This window comes from Phascolarctos cinereus, unplaced genomic scaffold, assembly GCF_003287225.1.
Source record: "Phascolarctos cinereus isolate Bilbo 61053 unplaced genomic scaffold, phaCin_HiC Scaffold_2;HRSCAF=192, whole genome shotgun sequence".
NCBI lineage: Eukaryota > Metazoa > Chordata > Mammalia > Diprotodontia > Phascolarctidae > Phascolarctos > Phascolarctos cinereus.
Window position 1 is genome coordinate 32,804,824 of NW_027555625.1, and position 27,145 is coordinate 32,831,968.

Sequence of the window (27,145 nt, forward strand, 5' to 3'; positions counted from 1 at the left end):
TGGCTCCCGAAAGAAGACGCACAGAGCTTCAGCAAGTTATGCAACTTCTCATTGGCTCAGTTTTCTCATATGAAAGATGGGGATAAGCACCTCAAGAGAATCTTGTGAAGATTGGAAAATGTTTTGAAATTTTAAATGAGGTGCACGTGTGAGGTCTAGGAACTGGCCCTGTGATTTTACCAGTATAGGGAACTGCCAGGAAAAGATATTCCCCGGCAGAAGCAGGTCGGTGCCTTCTTTGAAACTCTTCCTCATGGAGAGTTGCCTAGAGCACTTACCTGGGGTCCCCAAGTTAGTATATGTTAGAGATGTGACTTGTTTTACTCAAATGGAGACCAGCTTTCTATGCTCTCCTTAATTTTGTCTCTCCACTATTCTCTGGATGGGAGATGTTATTAAAATCCCATAAAACCCCACCATACGAGTGCCTTGAAATTCCACAGGTTTGATTATACTGTGGGTCAGATCTTGTTCCTATATACAGAGTGATATATCCCTCTATACATAAGATAGAAAATCCATAAGGCGACACTTACCGCAAGTGAAAGCACCTGAGCTAAGCCTTTGAAGAAGGGAAGGATTCTAATCCTCTGTCTGCTGAGGGAGGAGATCAGAGGGCAGAAGGGAAAGTTAATGTTCCATTGCATGAGGTTAGCACCTAAGCCCGAGTTAATACTGCCCACTCATCCTTCACTAAGGAGGTGGTTAGCCCAGCCCCAGGGCTTCCTAACTCCATTCTTCCAGCTCTGCCTTTTGCTGCCAGACTTCTAGTGAGTCACAGGGCAAGCTGTGATACCATAAATAATCAACAGGCATTTGCCTACTACATATCAGACACTGTATAGACCCTGGGGATGCAAACAGAATCAGTGAAATAATCACTCCTCACCTGGATCTTACATTCTATTCTATGTACAAATGCACAGAGAAATCTATAAAGCATAAATATAATACAGGGGTTAAATAAGAGTGGCAGTCAAGGGAGGGGGTGGATGAGGAAAGGCTTCGTGGGCGGAAGTTAGAGCTTAGGAGGCATCTTGAAAGAAGAGAGTAATTCTGGGAGGGAGGGTGTTCCAGGCAGAAAGGACAGCGGGTACAGAGGCACCGAGGAGGGAGATTAGGAACAGAGAAAAGACCAGTTTGGCAAGACTGTAGATGTGGGAAGGTGAGTCATATCCGACGAAGCTGGAGATAAAGGCTAAGGCCAGGTTAAAAGAAGGGCCTCTTTTAAAAGCTATTTGATTCTACAGGAGAGCCTTCCACTGTATCATAAGCTCCCCAGAAGTGACTCATGGGAGTTGGGCTTGAAGACAGGTGGCCCAGATGTAAGGGCATTGAGCGGTCAGAGTCACTAGCCTTTCCATAGCTTCAGAGTAGTGTTAGGTACAGCAAGACACTTTGCTCTTGGGACTGTGTATAGACCTCAACATGCTATTTATAGTGAGAAAAGAAAGAGCTCTGAGTGAATTCCCTTTCCCCCCTCATCCCAGATGCTCCATAGCCTTGAAATGGACAAATAAACATGTGCCCCTAGGAAAAATATTGGTCTGTCCCCAAATAGGACCTTGTTCTGACCATTAGTGGAAGATGTGGTAACCTGCACAATACTTTTTGAAAAGCAAAAATAAATGTCCTCTGGCCCAAAACTGAGCATCTGCCATAGTGTCTAAAATTTCCGCCATTAGAATTAGTTCTTTAATTATCCTTAACAAGTAAATATTTGATCTGGGAGAAATAATACATTGGTCCATTAGCAACCATTTTCCAATCAGCAAAATATAATTTCAACAAATGAACTACTTGAGCATTAAAGCCCTAGTCTAGTAGAGTTTAATAGGGCCAGGGAAAGAGGAGGAGGGGGCTTTAGACAGGCACAAAAGAACCTTTTTTTTTTTTTGGCTAGTCAATGGGGTTAAGTGACTTGCCCAGGGTCACACAGCTAGTAAGTGTTACATGTCTGAGACCAGATTTGAACTCAGGTCCTCCTGACTCCAGGGCTGGTGTTCTATCCACTGTGCCACCTAGCTGCCCCAAGAACTTCTAAACAAAAGGGATACACCTGCCTTGTGAACATCCTCTGTGTGTGAAGGACAAAGGGCCCACTGTCCCTCATGCTCTCTCCTGCTCACCCCCAAGTGGTAGATGAGCAGGCTAGGACCCATAGTGCCACCTTCACATCACAATGTTCAACCATGTGACCCCAAGTCTTCCCCACCACCTTTCTTCTTTCTATCTTAATTAAGACCTGCATTTAGTCTGAGTTTCTCTACTCACAATTCAGTTAATTCAGCTTTAGGACCAGCCTTCCTATTTCAAAGTTTATTTTAGCTTCAGAGAAAGTGACTGGGTGGGGCAGGAGGAGGGGGGTGGTGAATAATGAACAGAGCCTGTTTCCATCTTCACATTTAAGTTTCAGAGGCAGCCTGGTGGCTGTGGTAGACTGAGAGGGGAGCTAAGTTCAAATCCTTTTTCTGGCATCTATTGATTGTGTCATTAACTGAACCTGGGCAAATCATTTAGTATCGTAGTGTTCTAGGTAACTCTCCATGACTAGAAGGTACCAACTTGTTTTGGTAGAAAAAGTTATCTCACTTAGGAGTTTCCCATATCAATGGAAGTAAGTCCAGTCTCCATCTCTACTCCAACTGCTATCCACCCCAGTAGGGGGGAGGATATAACTGTCCAACTCCCCGACCTACCCCACCCCTCTCCACCATCCCAGGAGGCTGCCTTTCTCTCACCGCAGTTTACCTTTCCATCTGTACCCCTCACCCTCCCTAACCTACGTCATCCTCCTGAAAGTTGTAGGGACTATGATTCCTAGAAGCTGATGCTTTTCACATGTGGAGGCTTTGGGTGGGGAAGAAAAACTCACAACTAATTACACTTAAATTTAACCCTTCATGAGAACACCTTCACAAGTAGTTTAGTAGACATGACAGGACTAGAAGAACCTTTCTCATTTTATTAATAAGGAAACTGAGACCCACATGGCTAGTTAGATGCAAGGGCCAAAACTAGAACCCAGGACTCCAGATAGCCAAGCCCGGAGCTCTTGCCTTTATACCGAGTTGTTTCCCTCAGTATATCAACCCACCCACCTTTCGTCAGCTGGCTTTCTTTTGGGAAGACACTACTAGAAAATCCAGCAGACATTTTCCCTACTTAACCAGTATAGCTTGTCACTTCCTTTGGGCAAGAGATGGAGTGTCACTGTAGTGAGATAAAGGAGTATTTGGTGTTTGTCTTTTGTAAATTGTTGCTCTTTTTGCCTTCTATCCACTATAGGAGCGCCCTGTCAAGCCTGAAATTCCCTGGCTCTTAGATGTTATGTGGTTGGCCTGTTTTGACTTGGAAGACACCTTTCCGGCTTTTCAGGGAATATCGTCAGAGATATTGCTCACTCCCATTTCAATCAGACTCGGTAATATGACACGTTGCCAGGACTTTTAAAAGCAGGGCTCCCTTGGGCTCTTCCCCTATACCAATCATGGCGGCTAAGTCGGCACTTAGTAAGTGCTTGTTAATGAATTAATTGCAATATTGATCTTCTTCACTGGGAAATTCCTAATTCTCAAGTCATCCCTAATTATTACTTGACTTTCTCTCCTCTTTGACATTGTTATTCCTTACTATATTCTTCAATAGATAAAAAAACATTACTTCAGTTTTTCCACCAACAAAATTTCCTTAAATAGTGGAGGAGAATTGTTGAGGAATGTCAATCAAGAAGCATTTATTTAGCACTTACTGTGTGCCAGCTGCTATGCTAAGTGCTGGGAGATATAAAGAAAAAGCAAAAACAGTCCCTGTCCTCTAATTACATTCTAATAAGGAGGAACTTTATTTATCATCATAAAAGTATTTCCTTGAAACCAAAACCTAAAATAAGGAGGAGCTTTACTTATCATCATAAGAGTATTTCCCTGGAAACAAAGCCTGGAATTAGCTTTAAAACTAAAACATTAGAAGTTTTCCCACTAAGAACAAGGGGGCAGCAAGATCATCCACTCTCACCGTTACTATTTGAAACAGTTTTATTTCTTACCATTACTAGTGGTAATAACTAGATATAATGATAAATAACTAGAAATAGTTGTTTTTCATCATTATTATTATGAAATATATTTTTATTTGGAATAAAAATGCTAGCTATAGCAGTAAGGCAAGAAATGAAGTAGCTTAGCCAAAGAAAAGATAGAAATAAAAGGTATCTCCATTTGCAGATGTTATGATGGCTTATTTGGGAAACCCAAGAGACAAAAAGCATTCAAAATAGCTTTAGCAGAACAGTAGCCCTGATCCAGATAAAAGACCCCACTCATAGGCATTAATTTTTATTACATAGGGCCTGGCAAGCACATCAAAATATCAAAGGGTGTGATATATACCAGAGGACCAAGAGGTCTAGGGGAAGCTATATGGACTTATACAGTCATTGGCAGTTCTGTCATGACATTGGTGCCTGGTGCTTGTGGTATTTGATACAGACTCACCACCAGCCCAGATTATGCCACCATATTTATGATAGCAACCACATCTTGAGATTTTTCTAATTCTTGCATAAAAGCGTAGGATTATAGATTTAGAGCTAGATTGGACAAAAGAAAGTGTACAGTGCAACCCTCTCATTTTACAGATGAGGAAACTGAGGCCCATAGTAAATAAGTGACTTCTCCAAGGGACACATAGATAGGGGAAAAGCCAGGATTTGAATTCAGATCCCGGGACTACAAGTTTGATATTTTGCATTGTACCTTATTGCTTCCTCTAATGACATGAAATTGCTCTCGGCTCTGTAAAACACATGGAACTTCCAAAAGAATGGGTATAATGTCAAGCAGCCTTCTCACTGTATCTGATAGAGGCCCACAATTCACAGCTCACCTTTGGAGGGAGCCTACAGAAAGAGCTTAAGGTTGTGACCTCCTGCCCCCATAAGCCAAATGACAAGAGCAGCTAGAAATGGATTTTACCCTTGGAACTACCAAGATTTGACCTTATTCTCTCATGACACTTACTGGATATCTTTAACCATGCCATTTCCACTTGGCCTATTAATCTCCACTCCCCCCACCAGCAAATCCAACTCGACCCCCTGGAGCCACATGGTATTGGCTTTATCTTGCTCACAGTATTTTCTGGACATCTCCAATGATACCACTCTATGTATAAACCCTCCCTCCTTCTAGCTTTCCTTTATGTGTTGACTTCCATTTTTAAAATGTAAGCTCCTTGAGAGTAGGGACTGTCTAGCATGCTTTTATTGACATCCGCAGCGATTAACACAGTGCCAGGCACATAGTAAGCACTTAATAAATGCTTTCTCTTATCTAATTCATACATCAAGCATTTCCTATCATCCTCAAAAGGACAAGGTATTCTGTCAGCCCATGGCAGAATTCATTAAGAATCATACAGCCCACTCAGGCTGCTTGACATTATACCCATTCTTTTGGAAGTTCCATGTGTTTTACAGAGCCGAGAGCAATTTCATGTCATTAGAGGAAGCAATAAGGTACAGTGCAAAATATCAAACTTGTAGTTTGTTATAGGTTTCTGGAAAATACAGCCTTTGTCTCTGCCTGGTGAATGTATGTAAGAATAAACAGATAATGACCGTAGGCCACTGGGGAAGACTCTTTTAGGTTAATGTGGGCCACCTGGTGCTAGTTTAAGACTAGAGAAAGTCAAGGAAATTCATAGAAAATAAAGAACCCTTTTATCCAACCAGTAAAGCAAGATTGGTTGGATAGAATACAACTTTGCCCCCTACCCAGGGCAGCCACTATATTGCAGGAAGCCACTTTCCCTTCATGTTTATGCATGTACCATGCTCTCTTTTTAAATTTCAGTCATTTACATATGCATCATACCCCCCCTCCTCAACTGAATGACCCATGATGGCAGAGGGAATGTCTTATTTAATCTCTCTATCACCCAAAGCACTTAGCACTTAGTAGGCACTTAATAAATGTTGGATTGAATTGAACTGTAGTAGTTTACTAGTTAAAAACTAGTTTTAATCCTTCTCCAAAACTGAATTTTCAGGAAATTTAAAAACCTATATTAACCCCAAATCCTGGGATGGCTATATTGGAGAAACAGAAGGCCAAGAATCACCTGGTTCCAAAAACCACTGGAATACAGACTTGAGCATGTTTCAGAAACTAATTCTTATTAAATGCCTTAAAGAAGAAAAGGTAAGATTATGTTTTCCTTTTTAGAAACTAAGAGAATACTTTTATCTTACTCTTTCACATAATTTATGATTCACAGATTAATTTAATTTAGTGTGTTGTTTCAATAGTAACCATGGGCCAACTGCACCTAATTCTGCATTTCATGTACTAATAGAGTCAGTACTCTAGCTAAGGTCTGAATGCTCAGATTATCTGAGTGATTTCAAAATTATTCATAAAGATCATCCCCGGGACAGGGATGCCCATATGCAATGGCTGAGAGCTCTCTAAGGTAGTGCACACTTATATGACCGTATGCCCAGCCAATGGAGAAGATGAGAACCTGGGAGTTTGTCTGCAGTAAAGAAGATAATATGGGCCAACCAAAACATTTTGGGAAAGACTTGAAGTAAAATAGATCACCAAATCAAAGATTTAGAGGTGTAAGTTACCTTAGAAATTATGTAGAGATGTCACACTTGCCACCACAGGCCAACAGCTGCTGGCAAAACTCCCCCAATACTCCATGAACCAGATTAAAATGTAATTGGGAAATGTTTGACAAAATTAATGAAAGTACAATACAACATAGGTAATGTTAACTTGTAGTTTTCTAAATCAATATGTGGCCAGCTATGTGGTGCAGAGTATAGAACACCAAGCCTAGAGTCAGGAAGACCTGAGTTCAAATATAACCTCAGACACTTAGTAGCTATGTGACCCTGAGCAAATCACTTCACCTTGTTTGCCTCAGTTTTCTCATCTGTAAAATGAGCTGGAGAAGGAAATGGCAAACCACTCCAGTGTCTCTGCCAAGAAAACACATAAAAAGGAGTCACAAAGAGTCAGACTGAAACAACTGAACAACAACAAAAGGGGTTAAGGTCACACACATTTCAAATGACAGGATGTTTCTGTGTAATGTCTCCGAGCAGAAAAGAGTGTTGGGCAATGATGGCTTCTAGGAGCAATGACGAAAATAATAAATCAGGACAAGAGCAGCTCAGAGGCTGGGAAGCTTATTGCTAGTTACATATACTTTCTAAAAATAGGAATTTGAAAACAAGCATTAGGATGTAGGGAGATTCCTCTGACTTGCCTCAGCTCCACCGGAAGTTTTAGGATTTCACCATCCTCCCTCCTTTTCATTTGCATGGGACATCTAAAAAATCAAAGTCGGGGAGAAAAACCCATGGGGCCTCTAAACCAGATAGCTCTTGGCAGTTTGACGAAAGAGCTCCCCTAAAAATTATTTTAAAGGTATAGTTGTATGCAGTCTGGAAGTCATTAAAAAGAAAAGCAACTTTCTAACCCAAAGTTGGATAGAGGCTTGGGACAGAGACCTTACTCCTGGTAATCGGGGAAAGTAGATTCAAAGATAGATTAAATGCTTGTAGCCTTTGCTTAGCTAGATCACTCATGGGTGTTTCGGAAGAGTTTGGTCCACAGAGGCAAACATTTTCCTGAAGAGAAAAGCTATATATAGCTAAGATTCTGGAAACTAACAAGTCCTACTCCTTATGGTAAAAATACAACAGAGGATTTTTTTACTCCTGTCTCATGATGGGGGTGTATGTGAAGGCCTGCATGACCAAAGGAGTCAGAACTGAAACCTTTGTGCTCTGAAAGCTAAAAGAAGGATGTCAGAGCCATTCTTCCTTTAATGAAGACAAAAGAGCGCCTCAGATGAGGATGTCATACAAATTCCAGAACTATAGGAGAAGCTCCGTAAATAAATTCCCAGTGCAACAACACCTACCAGTCACCGGGACACCAGCAGAGCAGCAGCTAAAAGTGACCGCAAGGCCAGCAGACTGCCCCCTAGCAGATAGACTATGGCACATTGAATGGGAGCAGCGTAATGATATTATTAGATTTAGGTGGCCTAAAGCATCAGGAGTTTTGAGCAGTCAGAGGTTGGAAGCCAAGGCTGTGCCCTCACCATATGTAATAATAAGAGCTAGCATTGATGTAACACTTTGCATAGACTCTTACTTTATTCTCATAATAATTTTGTGAAGTAAGTGCTGCTATTATCCCTATTTTACAGATGAGAAAACTGAAGCAGACAGAGGTTAAGTGACTTACCTAGGGTCATATAACTACTAAGTGTCTGAAGCAGGATTCAAATTTTGATTTCTCTAACCATAGGTTCATACACCTCTGCATGTTTCCCCCATGCGTGTGCCACACATGCCCCTCATGTGGATGTCTCTTCACTCATATTACCTTGGAATGTACACCTTTCCCACTTGTGGTAAATAGATTTTGGGAGTCTGTGCCCCAGACATGTGGAAGACGTGTTTCATTGATACTTTTCTTACTATGCTATTGCATTAAATGAATTTGCTTTCAACTAATATTCTCCCTGTAAAGCTATATAGCCCTCAAGAAATGGAGCCTCCTTGGCCTTTTCCTTTATTCTTTTCCATTTGTTCAGGGAGTAGAATCTCTAACCTTAGGGGTTTCAAAAGTCAGAAAAGTGCCTTATGGAAATTTAGGAGTCCGAATCCAGGTTAGGTTTTACGGCCAGTACAGTATCAGTGGCCCAAGAAACAACAATTAAGGAGCCACTGGGTGTGACCTTGGTGACCCCGGGCCAGTGCAAGGATTCATCTCACAGCAATGCTATCTTTGGACATGAATTTGACAGGACCAATGCTATTTAGGAACTGAGCTAACTTATGATCCTAATTCCCAACCCACCCCAACAGATCAAGGTAATGGAGAGTGGATTTTGCCCCCAAACTATTTGGGAAAATGTTTCTACATTTGCTCTTGCTATACCTGTGAAATAAAATCCCCTCTGTATACACTGACTAATGGTAAATTATCAAATAGAATTCAAGTGCTAGTCACTACTGGCCCCTAAAAATAGGAGAATATCCAGTGGCAGGGGGCTTGAACTGATGGCAAAGGAAAAAACACTTTTAACCCTCCCCCCCACCCAGGATACCCTAGAACCCTGAAGGAGAGATCTAGCCTGCTTGGTCCTGGGACAGTAGGACCAGAGCAAACAAAACCTGGTTATCCCAGTTTGAAACAGTTCATCAGTAAATCAGCAAGCAAGTTTATTAAGGGCCTACTACTGTATTAGGCCCCAGGAATACAAAGACAAACGCAAAACAGTCTCTGCCTTAGAGGGATTTATCATATAGCTGCGGGAGATATGTATGTAGTTAGGCACAGAGAAAGATACAGGCTAACTGGGCAGGCAGGGAAGGGGTGTTCAGGAAGACTAGCACCTCCAGTGTGAAGGCTTGTTGAACCTTTAAATTCAGGGCTGCTCACCCGCATTTGGTGTCCGCCTTTTACTTGGCTCTCACCTGTAGCTTCAAGAAGAGGTAGCGTGCACTGAGGCTACGCACCCTGGGGAAAACCATCTTGGCAGACAGGCTAAACCAGGTTGAGGATAATCAATACCCCCCAAATCCATTGATGAGTTGGGGGATGTCTACCTGAAGCATGTGAAGACTTCCCCTCGAGGAATGGGAAGATGAGAACAATTTGTTCCAATGGCCATGAAGGCAGCTGAAGCAAGCACTGTGGAGCGCTTAGAGCTTGGTCAGACATGGAAGACGCCAGGGTCAACCACGGCATCCCGGGCCATGACGTTTGTCTTGTCCCTGGTCTCCGGAAGAGAGAAGGAGGCTGGTGACTTTGTGCAGCTCTGTGTCACTTAAATCCAATTCACATACAAGTCAAGATGTCATCCGTGATGTCATTGATTCTCTTTGAAAACGATGGACAGGGGCAGCTAGGTGGTGCAGTGGATAGAGCACCAGCCCTGAAGTCAGGAGGACCTGAGTTCAAATCCAGCCTCAGACCAAACTTGACACTTACTAGCTGTGTGACCCTGGTCAAGTCACTTAACCCCAATTGCCTCATATAAAAAAAAAACTAGAGATGCTAAAAATAGGAAGTAAGGAGAGAATGGATGGCAAGCATGGCAGGGAGGTAGGGGAGTGGGAACGTCACATGTGTCTGGAAACAAACTCAATAATCGAGTTTGAGGGATGCAAACAGAGTGCCTGCAAGTCCCAAGTTGTGGACATACCAAGGTTTCATTATTTACAGGAACTAATCAGACAAATTACTCCACCAACTTAGAAGAGTCCTACTCCATCATTATCCAGAAAGTTTCTTTTCTCCTTCTGCTTCCAGAGTTACCAGTGATTTCCTTCATTGCCAGATCTGTTGGCCTGTCCTCCATCCTCATCCTTCTTAACCACTCTGCAGGAAACAACATTGTTAACCACCCTCTCTCTCAAGGAATGATTCGCTCTGTGGTGCTGAAGAGGAAATCCATGTGTTAAAACAGAAAACTTTAAACAATTTATTGCATTTAACATATATGTCTTTTAAAATTCCCAGGTGGTTTTTGCCATTACAGAATTTGTGATAGAAAATCTAGGGAAACAATTTATAGAGAATCCACCAGTTGATCTAGCAACTCTCTACCAAGATATGTCCTGCTTCACCCCACTGGTTTTCATCTTAAGCACAGGCTCAGATCCAATGGGAGCCTTTCAGAGATTTGCAAGAGAAAGCGGATATTCAGAAAGGTAAGGATGTGACCATGAGGATGATGATAGCTAACATTAAAAAGCGCTTTAAAGTTTGCAAGATATTTTACAAGTGTAACAACTCTTGAGGTAGATACTATTATGATACTCATTTTACAGATGAGGAAACTGAGGCTAAGTGATTTGTACAGCTAGTAAGTATCTGAGGCAAAATTTGAACTCAGGCCTTCCTGACCGCAAGTTTGTTTCTGTATTATGCCCTCTAGCTGATTTTTATTACATTTTCAATATAAATTAGAAATCTAAACACCTACTAGTTCAGCTATCCTGTATGTGTGTGTGTACTTGACAGAGAGAGAGAGAGAGAGAGAGAGAGAGAGAGAGAGAGAGAGAGAGAGAGAGAGAGAGAGAGGACAAAGGGGAGAGAGGGAGAGAGAGAGAGGACAAAGGGAAGAGACAGACAGATATAGAGTCTTAGGCTGTGCAATCCCTCAAGAAATGCAAGAAATGAATTCTAGATAAGTTTTCTATAAAATGAATTTTTTTCAAAAAATTCATTTTTCAAAAAAAAAATCAGAGTTTTGTTCTATTAGGAAAATTTTTTCACTTAACCATGTAAGAAGAGGTTGGGCTAAGTGATTTTTTAATACTGGATCTAAATTAATCCATTTTTTAAAAAAAATGTACAAAGAATTATTTGTCATGTTAAAGTAGGAGTTAGGCAGTACAATGCATGCATCAGATTACTGGACTTGGAGACAGGAACATGTGAGTCCAAATCTTGACTCAGGCATATTCGCTTTGTGACCCTGGAAAGGTCACTTGCCTACTTTGTGCCTCAGTTTTCTTCATAAAATGGGAGGATTGAATTGGAAGGCCTCCAAGGTCCCTTGCACTTCTAACTCTCTGATCCTAAGAGAAGCAGCATGCCTCGGAGTCAGGAAAATACCTCTGACACCCTGAACAAGTCATTTATCTTCACTTTGCTCTCGGTATCTTCCTGGGACTACAAGTTGTAGAGAAATTGCTGGCCTGCATTAGAGGAGAGAGTTTACTCATCTAGGAGTTCTTATGCCAGTGAAATCTCTAATCAAAATAAGGCTAAAAGACAGGAAACAGTGATTATAACTTCTAATTTCATGGGGTTTTTTTATTATCTAGTCATTTTTCAGTCGTTACTGACTCTTTGTGACCTCATTTGGGGTTTTCTTAGCAGAGATACTGTAGTAGTTTGCCATTTCCTTCCCCAGCTCATTTTTCAGATGAGGAAATTGAACAAGGTGAAACAAGGTGAAGTGACTTGCCCAGGGTCACACAACTAGTAAGTGTCTGAGGCCAGATTTGGACTCAGGAAGAGGAGTCTTCCTAATTCTGAGCCCAGCACTATCTCTACTGCACCCTACCTGCCTCTAATGTCATGGTATTTGAGATGATTAAATAGATCTTGTTAAACTTTTTAAAAAAACTATTAGCAAATCATAATGGACCATGAGTACTTCCAACTTATTTTCCTACCTTCAATGCAAGGTTCATATTTTAACTGCCAAAGAAAGACAAGTTGGGTTCCTACACATTTCATCGTTTCTCCTTCCTAATTCATCCTATCTCCTTGTAATAAATTTCCTAGCTAAGCATAACCCATTAAAGAAATAGGCCCTCAGGGGCAGCTAGGTGGTACAGGGGATAAAGCATCAGCCTTAGAATCAAGAGGCCCTGAGTTCAAATCTGGCCTCAGACACTTAACTAGCTGTGTGACCCTGAGCAAGTCACTTAACCCTAATTGTGTCCCCCAAAATATAAATAAAAAAGAAATACGTTCTTGCTGAATAGATTTTAAAGAAAGTCCCAAGGTTATATTCATGGGAGTCACATGAGTTTCTGGATTCATGACACTATGGAGTGTTAATTCTTCAGGAGGTGATATTGAAGATGAGGATAACTAAAAAGTAAGTAGGATAACGATGTAATACAATTTCTTCCCCAGACTGTTGGACTAATCACTAGACCCAGGAACTATTGGCCTACCAGGACATTTGTTCCTCCCAAAGAAATGCTGGCTAGGGTTGGGTGTTCATTTGTCTGTTAACTTCAACTATAACCAATACCATCATGGCAGCAGGACTCTCAGGTGGCATTGGGGGCAAGGTCAAGACAGTGGCATACATTCCCCCAATTTTTTTAGTTCATGAGATATTTTTCTTTAAGTACATTTTTGATTTCATTTAAGAATTTCTCAAAATCAGAAGCTTAGATGGTGAATGTCTCTTAATGGAGAGGTTTGTACCTGGTATTCAAAGGAATACTTGGAAAGACATATTTTCTACCTAAGATCTTACCATTTTTATTATGTTTCAACGTTTGCAAAAAAAAAAAAAGAGTCAAGGAGCTTTTCTGTTTATTTCAGAGTGCAATCAATTTCACTGGGACAAGGCCAAGGACCTATTGCTGAAAAGATGATTAAGGATGCTTTGAAATCAGGAAATTGGGTATTTCTTCAAAACTGTCACCTTGCAGTATCCTGGATGTTGCCTATGGAAGAGCTTATTAAAAGCTTTACAGAACCAAGTATGTTAACTGCCTTTTTCTATTTAAATTCAGAACAAAATCCCCATGAGCATGCCAGCATAATACTAAGAAAGAAAAATAAATGGGTAGGGTATAATGGGGGTTTGATACACCCAAGAACACCCAAGATGAGTCTTCCACATAGATGATACCATCTGGTCTAGGCGTGAACCACATTCCCATCCACTAGGGCAATAATAAGCATTTTTAAGTTTCCAAAGAACTTTATCTATGTCATCATTTTATTTTTCTCAACAACCCCATGAGGGAAGTGCTATTATTATCCCCATTTTAGAGATGAGGAAACTGAGGCTGTGATTGGTACTGGGCCTGTGATTTTATTGACTTATTATAGAGAATTCTCATGTGAGGGAGCTCCAATCCACCAATGCAGGTCCACACCCTCTGTGCCACTTAAAAGCCTTAGAGAGTTTCTACATGGGGAGTTCAGCTTATGTGTTTAAGAACCTACCCTTCCAGGCTTACAATCATCTTCTGGTCACACGATCAGAAATTTTAGTCAATGTGATATAATGGATAGAAAATGATGAAGTGAAAAATTTGGTTGGTTTGTGTGTGTGTGTGTGTGTGTGTGTGTGTGTGTGTGTGTTTTCATGTACAGAGGGATGTTGATATTGTTGTGGTTTTTTTTTTCAAAATTCTTTTGGTTTATAACAGTTTTCACTGACCTACAAAATGTTTCAGGCTCTATTCACAAGAAGGGACAGCATCTGGCAGTACCACCACCACCACTGCCCAGTCTTCCTTTATCTCAGCCAGGTGATCTCCATGGACAGTTCCCAACTAAAGACCCCAACTTGGCTTGCTAGAATTCGTTCCTGTCTCAGTTGGAGATCTGTGACTGTTCTCACCAAGCTTGAGGCAGAGGGTTGTCTCAGTAATCATAGTTCTGCCTTTCCCAGGGCCTGGCTAGACAAGCTCAGACCCTGAGGGGTCTTGGCTGCTAAAGAGTTTTTAAAGGGTAAACCATAAAGATGTGCCTCTTAGAACTGGCTGCTTCACCCCAGGGAGATGCTTCCAATGACCTGCTTGCTCCGAGGAAATGCCATTTAGACATACTGAGATTAGATCCTGTGCAAAAAAAATAAATAGGACATTATGCAAGGTCCTCTTAATTAAAATCATCTACTATTTTACCAAAGCTGGATCTTGAGCCCAAGCCATCCCTTTTCACTGCATCACACTGGACAGTATTCAGTGGTACCTGATAAAACTTGAATATTTTTCTTGAGAGACAGCTAGGAAGACTGAGACTCAAGCCTCATCTCTGACAGATATTGCCTTTGTGACCCAGGGCCAGTCCCTTCACCTGACAGTGCTCTAGGCAACTGTCCAAGACTGGGTTTCAGGGAAAGCACCAATCTGAATTGGTGGAGGAATTTCCTCCCCTGGTAGTTCTTTAGGCTGCTGAAATCAGAGGTCCAGTGTCTCTCCTAAATTCATTTTTATGGTAGTGGGTCAGGGAGTTCAAGAAATCCCACAAATCTTATTCCAGCTAATGTTGAATGACACCAAACTGTTGGACACTGAGCATGTTCTGTGCTCCCAGAGGCGGGGAAGCAGTGCCAGGACAGGACCCCTGAGGCAGAGCTTCAAAGTCGCTCCCTCACATGTCCCTGCCTAGTGATGTCTTTGATCCCTAGGCTCACCGTGATGGGATGCTTTCATTCTTTGTTCCTGTATCCTCCGCACCTGACACATGGTAAGGCCTCAGTTCATGGACTAGAACACAGAGAACTCAGCCTCTCACAGAATCCATACCAACATGTCATGGGAGGTGCGGCACATCAGGAAAGATTCAGCGTTCAAGGATCCTGGTTCTGCCACTTGTTTCTTATACCCTTCCTGAGCTTCAGTTTCCTCCTCTGTAAATTGGAAGGGCTGGACCGCCAGGCCTCTGAAGTCCCACTCAGCCTCAAGCTAGATTCTATAATCCATGGCAATACCTCAATAAAGCTAGGATCTCCTCAACGTGGACACTCCCTCCACTGAGGCAGATGCCAGCCCCTCCGTGTCTTAATCATTCTGAGCTTCTCTTGTCCTTGTCCTCACATAAATGCTTTGTGGAAAATATGGCCAATACACTGCAGCCCTTCCTTAGGTTTTACAGCATTTCTTGGACACCAGTGCAGCACTCAGGCTATTGATCTGTGAACCATCACTCTTGCCATCTCCTTTCCCATCATCCATTTCCTGGATAATAAAAAGTGTGCTTATTAAAAGGAACATTAAAGAAAATCCCCCATTGCTTCCACCATTGCATGTCATGCCATAAGCAGCAGCTTGCCTTCCCTACAGCGGCTGGTCACAGCTCTGCTGAGAAATTGCTAGAGAGTAAGTCCTGAAATTAGTAATGTGTTTCATGGTCATCAACTAGCCCTGAGTTCGATGCAGAAAAATTACACTCCATACATTCACCAGCATATGAGAGAGTGTCACTGGCCCTGGAGTCAGGAGGACCTGAGTTCAAATCTGGCCTCAGACACTTGACACTTGCTAGCTGTGTGACCCTAAGCAAGTCATTTAACCCCATTGCCTAGCTCTTGCCCCCCAAAAAAGGAAGAAATTAAAAAGAGAGAGAGTGGGCAGTTTAACTCAATAACTATATATTATATGTCTACTATATGTCAAGCAAACCTGACTTCGGATACTTACTAGCTGTGTGACCCTGGGCAAGTCACTTAGCCCTGTTTGCCTCAGTTTCCTCCTCTGTAAAGTGAGCTGGAGAAGGAAATGTCAAACCACTTCAGTATCCCTGCCAAGAAAACCCCAAATGGAGTCACAAGGAGTCAGACATGATGGAAATTACTGAACAACAAACTCTATTAATGGTACTATGCATTCCTATATTCCCTCTAGGTCCTAAAAGGCAATGGGACTCATTTTTCAAAATGACATTTGCCATTACTTTATATGTTAAGGTTCTGCAAGGGTAATATGATGTTTGTCATTATAGGAGAAGTGAGGATTTTCAGGGGTAACACCATAGCTCTTTCCTCCCTCCACAGCTCTAGGAGTAAATTGCAGGTGGCTATACCCAGTGAATAATGACACCTGGTTTTATCACTGGCACAAATAACTAGACTCGCCATAAGCATAAATAATTTAATTTTCTATTATGCATCTGAAAAGTTAGACCTTTTTCCTTAAAAATGATTCTTTTATTACATTAGCAACCACAAATATTAATCTTGTGGCAGCCTATTAAAGAACTCTTTTTTCAGTTTCTCTGGAAATATTAAGAAATAAATATGTCTTCAGCATAAAGTCTTTTCCAGACTTTTTCCCCGTTTGAAAGTTCATAGAAGAATAAAGAGAAGAAGTTAATCCATTTCTAAGGGAAATGGATTAAGGATGAGAGATGAAGATATCTCTCAGCTTGTCTTTTTGTCTTCTTCCTCATTCCCTAAAGAGATTGAACTGTGACCCAAACGAGAGAAGTGCCCTCCTCTGTTATGTGAAAGGATTTCATAACTGATCAGGGATGCCCTTTCAGACCTTGAGAGGGTAGTAACCGAGGAAAGAAATGAGTAGTGGCTATTGTTTTTGGAATGGTAACCCAAAAGTGTATGTTAATATATTATGACATTTTTTCCTTGTTCAAGTTGCTATATAAATGTTACTGTAAATTGTCTTGGCAAAGAAACATGTCCAAAGACATAGAGGACTACACTGATTTAGATATCTCTTTCTCTAAGCTAGAAAATGCTTGGATTTAGAATAATGTTAAATTAAATAAAACCATTTCCTGCAGACTTATACCTAAAAATGCAGAGTATAACATTCATACTTTTTCTTCACAATCTCCAAGGACCCTAGCTAAGCTACTTAATCTCTATGTGTTCTGGGCAGTCCTCCAAGACTATAAATTGCAGAGAAGGAACCAACCTACTTTGATAGGGGGATTTTCCTCACTAAAGAATTCTATGTATTATGAGTCCTTATCCCTAAGTACCCATTATAAATAGAGTGGCATGTAAGGAACTTTTCTAACTATCCAGTGTGTTATTTATCCTTCCCAACTTTGTGTCATCTGAAAATTTGCCAAGCATATCATGTATGCCTTTATCCAAGTCATTTTATCCATTTATCACATTATCTGAGTCAGATTAAATCACTCAGGACCAAGGACAGAGCCCATGGGATGCGCCATTAGAGACCTTTCAAGTTGACATCAATGTTAGCAGTTACTCTTTGGGGTACAATCATGCAACCATTTCCAAATCCACCCAAATGTGTTATCATGTAGCCCATATTTTTTTCATCTTTTTCACATGAATAGCATGAGAGACTTTGTGAAATATTTGGCTAAAATCTTATGAAAAGTAGATTTCCTAATGCTACCCTACTAGATCATAAAATAGTTTATTATTTTATATAGCCTTCCTCTAATCAATAGATAACTGTTAACACTGGCAAGAAAGCTTAATCTAGCATGACCTCTTCTTGATAAAGCTAAGCTGACTCTGTGGTCATTCTAGATGTTCATTAACTCACATTCTAGAATTTTGCAAAGAATCAAAGTCAAGCTCACTGACCTATAGCCTACAGACTCCATTCTCTTGCCTTTTTTGAAAAGGGGGTTATTTGCACTTCTCCTTTCTTATGGTAGCTTTCCTCTGCAGTCTCAAAAATCAATAATCATAGCTCAATAATCCCCTCTTCCCATTCTTTCTGTACCTGGGCATGTAGGTCACCTGGGCCAGTGTCTCGAACTTATCATGAGCAGAAAGGTTCTCTCTTTCTAATATCTTATTTGATAACGATTTTTTCCTGTCCTTTCTATGTAGAGAAGACAGTCCTTTACTTCATGTAACATACAGCCTAATCTTTATAAAAGAAGATATATAAACACTTATTGAACAAAACCAATTTGTGGGTTTGTTTTTACAGATGCTTCAATTAAGGAGAGTTTTCGACTTTTTTTGAGTTCCATGCCTAGTACTACATTTCCTGTCACAGTCCTTCAGAATTCTGTCAAGGTAATGTATTTGTGAGCATAATTTATTTACAGAGACTATAAGCACTTTTGAGGGGAGGGATTGCTTCATTTTTGTCTTTGACTTTCTAGCACCTGACACGTTGGCAGGGCTTACATGCTTATTGGTTGATTACTAATTACTTTGCTTGGGAGTACTAATCATAGTCAACCAAGCCTATGTTCACCACCTGCTATGTGCCAGCACTGTGCTAGGCAATGTAAATCCAAAGACCTGAAAATGAAGACGATCCCTGCCCTCAAGGAGCTTACCTTTTATCAAGGGAGAAAACATAGGTACATGTGTTTCTTCAAAGTAGATAAAAGATGATTTCTGGGGGAAGGCACTAACATCAGGATTGACTAAGGAAGATCTCATGGAGGAGAAGGTGGGACTCAGGCAAGCCACTGTTTTCAAAAATGAAAAGTGATTCCCATTTGATTCAAACATGCCAAAAGTCTTCAAAACAGCTGCATGTTAAACTTGAAGTTTGCTAAGGACTTTGCATACATTATCTCACTTAAACCAGAAAATAACCCTGTAAGGCAGGCACTAATATGGGTATTATCCCCATTTTATGGATAAGGAGACTAAGGCCCATTGAGATTAAGTAACTCACCCAGGATCACACGGCAAGAATTTGAGCCCCTGTCTTCCTGACACCAAAGCCAGCATGCTAGGCACAAGTCGCATTGTCTACTCAAGGAGGGCCATGAATAGTCTTCCTTATTCCATGATATTTTGTCCTTGACAAGACAGAGAGCAGAGTTGGCCCTTGTCTGTGGCCTGGCCTTGCATGCAAGGAGTACAATAAGAAATGTTTTTGAATTTTTCAAAAAATATATGCATCACATATTTTTAATGCTAGAAAATCCTGCTTTCCAAAGTCCATAAATATATATTCTTTCAAGTCAAGTCCCAGTGAAGACTCAGATTTACTGTTGGACAATAACATGCAAAGTACACAATTATCAAACCCTCTCTAGGGTACCTGAGGACCTTACCCTGAGCTCTGCCTAGAGCAGGGATTCTTAACCTTGGGTCTACAGACTCCCAAGTCAGTCAGTCAACAAACATTTATTAAGCATCTTCTATGTGCCAGACACTGTGCTGAGGGCTGGGAATATAAACAAAGCCAAAAAAAACAGGCCCCATTCTCAAGGAGCTCACAGTCTAATGTGAGCCTGGATGGAAGAAAAAAAAAGTCTATTTTCACTAGCCTTTAATTTCCTTCATAACCTACGTATTCTAGTTTATACATTTAAAAACCATTATTGTGAGGAGTCCATGGATGAGTTAGTTATCTGTGAAGGAGCAGCACCCGGTTGCAGAAAAACAGATAGAAAGCAGAGCTCAGGCTGAGAGAGATGATAAGGCAGATAGAACCTAGGTTAGAGATGAACCACAAAGGACGTTGGCTTGGCCATCTGCCTGACCAGCCCTTCCAAAGGCAGAACTCAGTCCAAAAAGGGCTCTGTGAAGAAGGGAAAGAAGGGGACCATGGAAAAGCTGATGGCAGCAAGAGACTGGCATAACCTTCCAGAATGCCAAAATCGATGAGGCACAGACAACCAGAGATGCCAGAGATGCCAAGGAAATGAGGGGAAAGCTTGATAATTGGGTACCTCTAGTGACAGCGCAGGTTGAGATATTGCCTCTGATCCAGTTTTATAAAAATGCAGAATCGTATTACTGTTTTCATTGCTTTATCATATGGGACATTAACTTGGAAGAGAGAGAGGAAAATGGTACTGGGGGAGAGCTAGGCAGTATAACAGATAGATTGCTGAACCTGGAAGTCGGGAAGCCTTAATTCCAGTCCTACTTCCAACACTTACTAGCTGTATGACCCTGGGCAAGCCACTTACCCTGTTTGCCTCAGTTTCCTCATCTGGAAAATGAGCTGGAGAAGGAAATGGCAAACCACTTCAGTATCTTTGCCAAGAAAATCCCAGATGGGGTCATGAAGAGTTAGATGTGGCTGAAAAATGACTGAATAATAACTAAAATAATTGCTAGTGTATGTTCTCTAATTCCAGGTTACCAATGAACCTCCCAAAGGTCTCCGTGCAAATATCAGACGAGCATTCACTGAAATGACACCTTCATTTTTTGAAGAAAATATACTTGGAAGGAAATGGAGAAAAATCATTTTTGGCATATGTTTCTTCCATGCTATCATTCAGGTACATTCTCTTTTCTTGTTTCATAAAGCAGCATCATAGGTCTTTGGAGAAATAATAGGAGGCAGCATGAGACAGTAGAAAGAGCTCTGGCTCCAGAGTCGGGGACTTGTGTTCAAATCCCACTTAAGACCCTCACTACCTTTGGGACTTTATTAAGTCATTTTACTGCCCTAGGCCTTGGTTTCTCCTTGGGTTGTAGAATAAAAGGATTAGACTGGATGTCCTCTGAGACCCTTCTAGATTTATGATTTTTTCTGTGACCAAGACCAAGTCTTTGACTCCTTCTGGACCTTGGGTTCCTCACCTGTGAAATGATGGTGTTGGCCTGTGAAGGCCCTTTAAACTCCAGCTTTATGATCCTAATGACACTATTACAAATGGTGCAGTATTGTGAAAGCTTGAAAGACCCGGTTCTACGTCAGAAAACCAGCTTGTTCAAATCAACCACTGTCGCTTTCCAATCTTTGCCTCACCGAGACACTAAACTCCAAGCATACTGGGATCCTCACCATTCCTTGAACATGGCCTGTGCTACTCCAGTCTGTGCATTTGTTTATACTGTCCCATGTATCAGGAATGTGCAAAAATCCTAAAGGAGAGAAGACAGGTTAGGGTGCTATTGAAGTAGTGCAGATGAGAGGTAACAAAGGCCTCAGCTGGAATCATAGCACTGAAAATGCACAGGAGATGGGAGACATTGCAGAAGGCAAATTAGTGGGGACCATTTCATTCTGAGATGACTTAGGACCCAGTATTTCTGGGAGGGCATTGCGGCCTCCCAAAGCTTGTGAGCCACTCTTGTTCTCTACCACTTTTGACTCTCCTGTGGCCATAGCAATGGAGATGAAAGGTATCTTAGAGGTTATCAAATCCAACCCTCTACCCATTTTACAGATGAGGAAACTGAAACCCAGAAAGGTGAAGTGACCAAGGTCATACTGAGAGGAGACGCTAACTCAATTCCTCCTTAATTCAAGTTCAGCACTCACTCCATAAAACCATGCTGCCTGTGATTTTGGGAGAGACAACATGGCCTCCAGAGGATAGAAAGTTGGCCTTGGTGGCAGAAGAGCCTGGCTTAGAGTCCTGCCTCTTGACACACACTGGCTTTGTGGCCCTGGGCAAGTCATTTAAGCTACTCAAGTAGAAGTTACAAAAAGAGGGAAAAGGAACTTCTTCATTCAGGAGTTCCTGATGGAAATAAAATCACCCAGTTCTATGATGGCTTCCTAACTCAGGGACCATAGATTTAGCGCTAGAAAGTTGCCAATAGGTCATTAGTTCCAAGCCCCTCACATTACAGATGAGGATACTGACACCGAGAACAAAGAAATGACTCACCCAGAGTCACTTGGCCATTAAAGTACCTGAGATAAGATTTGAACCCATATCTTACTGACTCCAGATCCAGCATCCTGTCCACTTCTACGCTGGTGGGTACATCAATAAATAATCATTGAAATTAATTTAGATGAAGTGTTTGCATAAAATTAAAGTCTAATACTTTCTGTACTTAGTATTTTACACAAAGTAATTCTTAAATTTCATCTCTCATTTCAAATTCTAGGAAAGGAAAAAGTTTGGCCCTCTTGGTTGGAATATCTGCTATGAATTTAATGACAGTGATAGGGAATGTGCCTTACTTAATTTAAACCTTTACTGTCAAGAAGGAAAGATACCATGGGATGCCCTGATCTACATCACAGGTACAGCAGTCTATGGACCTCATCCCCAAAATGTTGGCCTTTCCCTGGAAGCCACCCAAGGACTTCCCCTTTCATTTCAGTGCCTGGCACCTCATTGGTCCTTGTTAATAATGAGTATGAATGTATGAAAAAAATATTTATTAAGCACTTACTAAATGCAAAGCCACCTGCCAAATGCTGTGGACATAAACACAAAAGCAAAGGCAGTTCTTGCCCTCAAGAACCTCCTATTCTAATGGGGGAGAGAACACACTTTGAGGAGTGTTTACCAGGAAGGGATTCTTTGTTTGAAAAGTTATTAGGATGGTGAGTGGGGCTATAGGGGAGCTGAATGGCACACACCTTCCAGGAACAATGGCAAAGTTGACATTGATCATGAGTCATGGTTCCCAAACTATGAGAGTGGAGGACTGGGTAAGGGGACAGGAAAGGGTATATGTGGGACAGCAAGGGCTTTATCCAGGCCGTGGCACAGGTGGCCAGAGAAGAAAGAGTAAATGGAAGAATGGGTGCTGTCTGCCCTTTAAGGTCCTCTCTTAAACAACAGCTTTCCCAATACAATGCTGAGATCCTGGGGACCTAGCACTGACCAGCATTCCAGTATGGGGACTCCCATCTAGAGAGTTAGCCCAGTGTAGAAATGGCTTAATGTCTGAAAGCCCACTGAATAGACCCAACCTTTCAGAGTCATAGTGAAGTGGGTAAGTCCTTGGTCACTGAATTCTTTTGATAGATACATGAATTTAAAACTAAAGATGGAATATTGAGGTACCCTGTTTAAACAGACAGCATGTGGGGTTTTTTGTGAGGGAGGGATGCAAAAACATTTATTTTATTGAAAAGTGTTTATCCCATCATAAAATCATATGGCTTTGGACAATGAACATAGTACTCAAATAGAAAGAGCAAGTGAGAAGTGGCATGTGTTGGGATCCCAACCAGAACTTTGTTCCTCCTGGGCTAGATGGGAGCAGTCTTGGCAACAGGATACTGGTCCTAATGTTGGACCAAATGATAGAGCACTGAGCCTGAAATCAAAAAGGTCTGAGTTCAAATCCCACCTCAGATACTTGCTATCAGTGTGACTACGGGCAAGTCATTTGACCTCTCTGGACCTCAGTTTCCCCATCTGTAAAATAAAGGGATTGGACTGGATGACCTCACAAGTCCATCCCATCCTGCTCTGATTCTGTAATCCTATGTATTAATAAAGAAAATAGCTAAGAATACCTTCCTGTGTTATTTCTTAAAATGCTGACACTGTCATGCCTAAAACAGTATGTTTTCTGAGGCAAACACTTTTTTGCAGGCGAAATCACTTATGGAGGCCGGGTTACAGACACTTGGGATCAAAGATGCCTTCGCACGGTCTTAAAGCGATTCTTTTCTCCTCTCACATTAGAAAAGAATTACAAGTATTCAGATTCAGGTAAGTGAATTCTAAACATGAGCACCATTTTATCCCTTGAAAGCTTTGCAAGCATCAATGGCCAGCCCTGAGTGGCTGCCAGCTGTCCACCTGAGGTAGGCTGGGTTCTGGAGCTATAATAGATGAAGGTGGAGATGTTTTTTTTATACAGTTCTTAAAGACTTCTTGTATTCCATTTAAACATGTTACATTCTGATCAGTTTCACTTTTAATTGAAAATTCTCTGGCTAAGAGCAAGAAGCATTTATTAAATGCCTACTGTGCACAGGGCACTGAAGGACGGCCCAAAGTCTTGACTCTTAGCATCTAGTAGGAGGACAAGATATAGAAAATGATAAACCGAATGTCCCAAAAGTCTTACTGCAGTTTCAAGCTTATGGAGAGATATTGGGCACAGTGCACAGTTTGTAAATGTTTACTGAGTTGCTGAATAATGTACATTGTTACGTGATAAATGCGTTACCTAAAAAAAAACAAAGAATGCTACATGAGATCTGAAGAGAGAGTCAGACAAGGATTCAGGAAGAAAGTGACATTTGAGTTGGATGACAAAGAGATGGAATGAGGTCGTCCAAGGTACCACCTGAGCAAAGGGACAGGGGTGGGAGAGTGTAGAGTGTGGTTGGGACACAAAGTGAATTCTGTTTAGCTGAAGGGTGGATGGAGTCCATTGGGCAGGGAGGGGTATTTGTCCATAGCTGTGTTTTCATCACCATGGAGAGCTCCTGGCAGGGGACCACCACCTACCAATGCAGACCCACCACTGCTCTGCAGCTCATTGTCCTAGAGAATTGCCCAGAGGACTGAGATATTAAGTCCATTTGTATGTGTCAGAGGCAGAACCTGAACCTAGGTCTCTCTCTGTCTCTTTCTCTAATATCTCTCTCTCTCTCTCTCTCTCTCTCTCTCTCTCTCTCTCTCTCTCTCTCTCTCTCTCTCTCTCTCTTTCTCTCTGCCTCTCATCACCACCACCCTGCCTTTCATAGGATACATAGATGGGGAGTAATGAAAAAGAAGGCTGAAAAGCAGGGCAGGGGCACCTTGTGGGGGCTTTAAAATGCCAGACCAGTTAGTTTGAGCTGGATTTGGTAGGCCATGGAGAGCCACTGAAGATTTCCAGGCAGAGGTGTGACCTGTGTAGATCAGACCGGCAGTGACAGGGGTAAAGATGGGAGAGAGCAGAGAAAAAGAGACCTGAAACAGAGATATCCCAAACACCCCAGAGAGGAGGGCTGAGGGTCAGCCCCCACGGGGCGGAGCTGCAGGATCAGAAGAGTCAGAAGGGCATTGATAGTCCTAAGAGGGGACTAATTGTACACGAGTGTCAGGTAGGAGCTCCCTTCTGATTGGAAAGAAACAATCGTGGGCACTGTAGATGTCCAAATGTGCCACGGGGCTGGACTCTGCTCTCCTCTGGGAATCTCTTCTCTGGTCTCCTTCAAGCTGTGATGGAAAGAAAGCATTACTCCCACAGCTAAGGGAGAAAGGGAGGGGTGAGAAAGAAGACAGTAACAGTTCCATGGTTCTTTGACATAAGCCATTGTGGCCTCCTTCAGTTAGTCAATAATAAATGATCATTTATTGAAATAAATTCTTATTAATTACATTGTGTTTTGTTATATTATATATTATGTTGTATTGTGTTATAAATAAATCAGTATGAAATTGAGTATATCATATTATTGTAATAAATTATTATTGATTGAGCAAAGGAAGCCATGGTGACATCTCAAAGAAGCAGGGAGCTATATACAAGGCCTAAAGACCTTCAACAGCAACAGAATTTCATGGATTTTCCCCTTAAATCCAGGCTACTCTGACTTAGAAACATTCGGACCACCCAACTCAGACATTTATTTTGTTTATTTTTTCTTGAAGGCAATTAAGTAATTTACCTGGGTCACACGGCTACTAAGTGTCTGAGGCCCAGTTTGAACTCATGTCTTCCTGACTCCAGGGCCAGTGCTCTATGCACTGCACCGCCTAGCAGCCTCAAATCAGATTTTGAAACAACAGTCACAGCCTCATACAGGCGGAGACTCTTGGCCAGTAGTTATATGAAAGCTTGGATGCCTTTTTTTTTTGCAGCCTTTTCTTTGGTTGTGAACCTATCGGCTCTCTCTATCCCAACCCTCTCTTGCTCATGATCTTACCTTCCTCTTACCCTCTGTGTATGTGTGTATGTGTATACACACATGCCATGCAAATAACTATGTACACAGAAGATATAGATTTATAATATATCATATTGTACATATATTAAATATATGATACATGGTTATTAATATATATACATAACAGAATATATATCTTCTATGTACATAGTTATTTGCACAGTGTGCTGATGCCAGGGACCTTGCTTTTCCTCTTTTTTTTTTTTTACTATCTTCAGGGCTTAGTACATTGCTTGGCACATATTAAACACCTCAGAAATAGTTGCTGACTGACTGACTAATCCATGTTCTACAGCAAGGGACTTTGCAATAGCGGCTTTGCTGTCCCCAAACAGCCTTCTCATTCTCACAGCAGTCCCCTAAAAGGCTTCATTTTGACGTTTGAAATACTTTAGGTCCCCTGACATATCTGGACAGATTCTGCCAACTCTCTTTGGCTTGACTCTGCAAAGATACTCAGTTACCCCCATCAGGAAAGGCCAAAATTCTTTCACCATTTGGATAAACTCTGGGATAACCAATCCAAAGGTTAAGGGCACGTAGAAATGTCTTGTTGAGAGGCCACACTGATCCCTCAACCCCATCTCTGGCTGCTGACTACAAAATGGCCCTCAGTGACGCTATGCTTCAGAAATGCCATGATCACCAGAAGTGATGAGCTTCTTTTTTAAATGCTTGCCTATAATTATCTCTTTGGGGGTGTCTTTGTAAGCAGTTTTTCCTTGGCATCTGGAGTGTGCCTCCCTGTGTGTTCACACAGTCTACTAATGAAAACAGTGCCTCAGTTGTTTTAAGAGATTTGTCTTACCTCAGTCCCTGTGTGACTATTTTTCTATGCTTACTAATGGAATCATTAGATTCTTGCCATCTTAGGACATTCAAGAAGAGGCCCACTCGGACTGGTTAGAAATACCAGACAAGTATCCACAGAAGCTTGATGAAATAAGGGATAAATTAGCATACCCCCATCAGACTTTCAGAAGGGAAACAAATTCAACAGATATCAGACAGCAAGATGTAAAGTAAAACCTCTAGCCCGATGAAAACACGCTCTGCCCTTTGAGCTCAAAAGCTGTGATTCAATGGTCCATAAGACCCTTATCTGACCTCAGATCTCATTGTTTTCTATGTTTCTAATAACAGGCATATATTTTGCACCTTTGGCAGACAGCATACAAGATTTCAGAGACTATATTGAAAAGTTGCCTTTGATTGATGACCCAGAAATATTTGGGATGCATGAAAATGCCAACTTAGTTTTCCAGGTTTGTATGGGTAGACTTTCCATTTATAACACATAAAACTTAAATTCATGTTATCTTATTCATATAAAATCTAAACAGGTACATGGGATCAGTAAATTATGACTACTTAAAT

The 27,145-nt window shown here is 41.4% G+C and overlaps 1 protein-coding gene across 1 annotated transcript in view; it reads left to right on the top strand.

The window, feature by feature from the left end:
- DNAH6 (dynein axonemal heavy chain 6) overlaps positions 1-27,145 on the top strand; it is a 250,339-nt gene that overhangs the window by 196,117 nt on the left and 27,077 nt on the right. Inside the window, exons 65-73 of the mRNA XM_078149111.1 lie at positions 3,289-3,424; positions 6,052-6,203; positions 10,557-10,747; positions 13,113-13,273; positions 18,188-18,276; positions 20,313-20,459; positions 22,027-22,165; positions 23,475-23,594; positions 26,912-27,033. Coding sequence (XP_078005237.1) covers positions 3,289-3,424; positions 6,052-6,203; positions 10,557-10,747; positions 13,113-13,273; positions 18,188-18,276; positions 20,313-20,459; positions 22,027-22,165; positions 23,475-23,594; positions 26,912-27,033 — 1,257 coding nt within the window. The remainder of the gene's footprint in view (positions 1-3,288; positions 3,425-6,051; positions 6,204-10,556; positions 10,748-13,112; positions 13,274-18,187; positions 18,277-20,312; positions 20,460-22,026; positions 22,166-23,474; positions 23,595-26,911; positions 27,034-27,145) is intronic.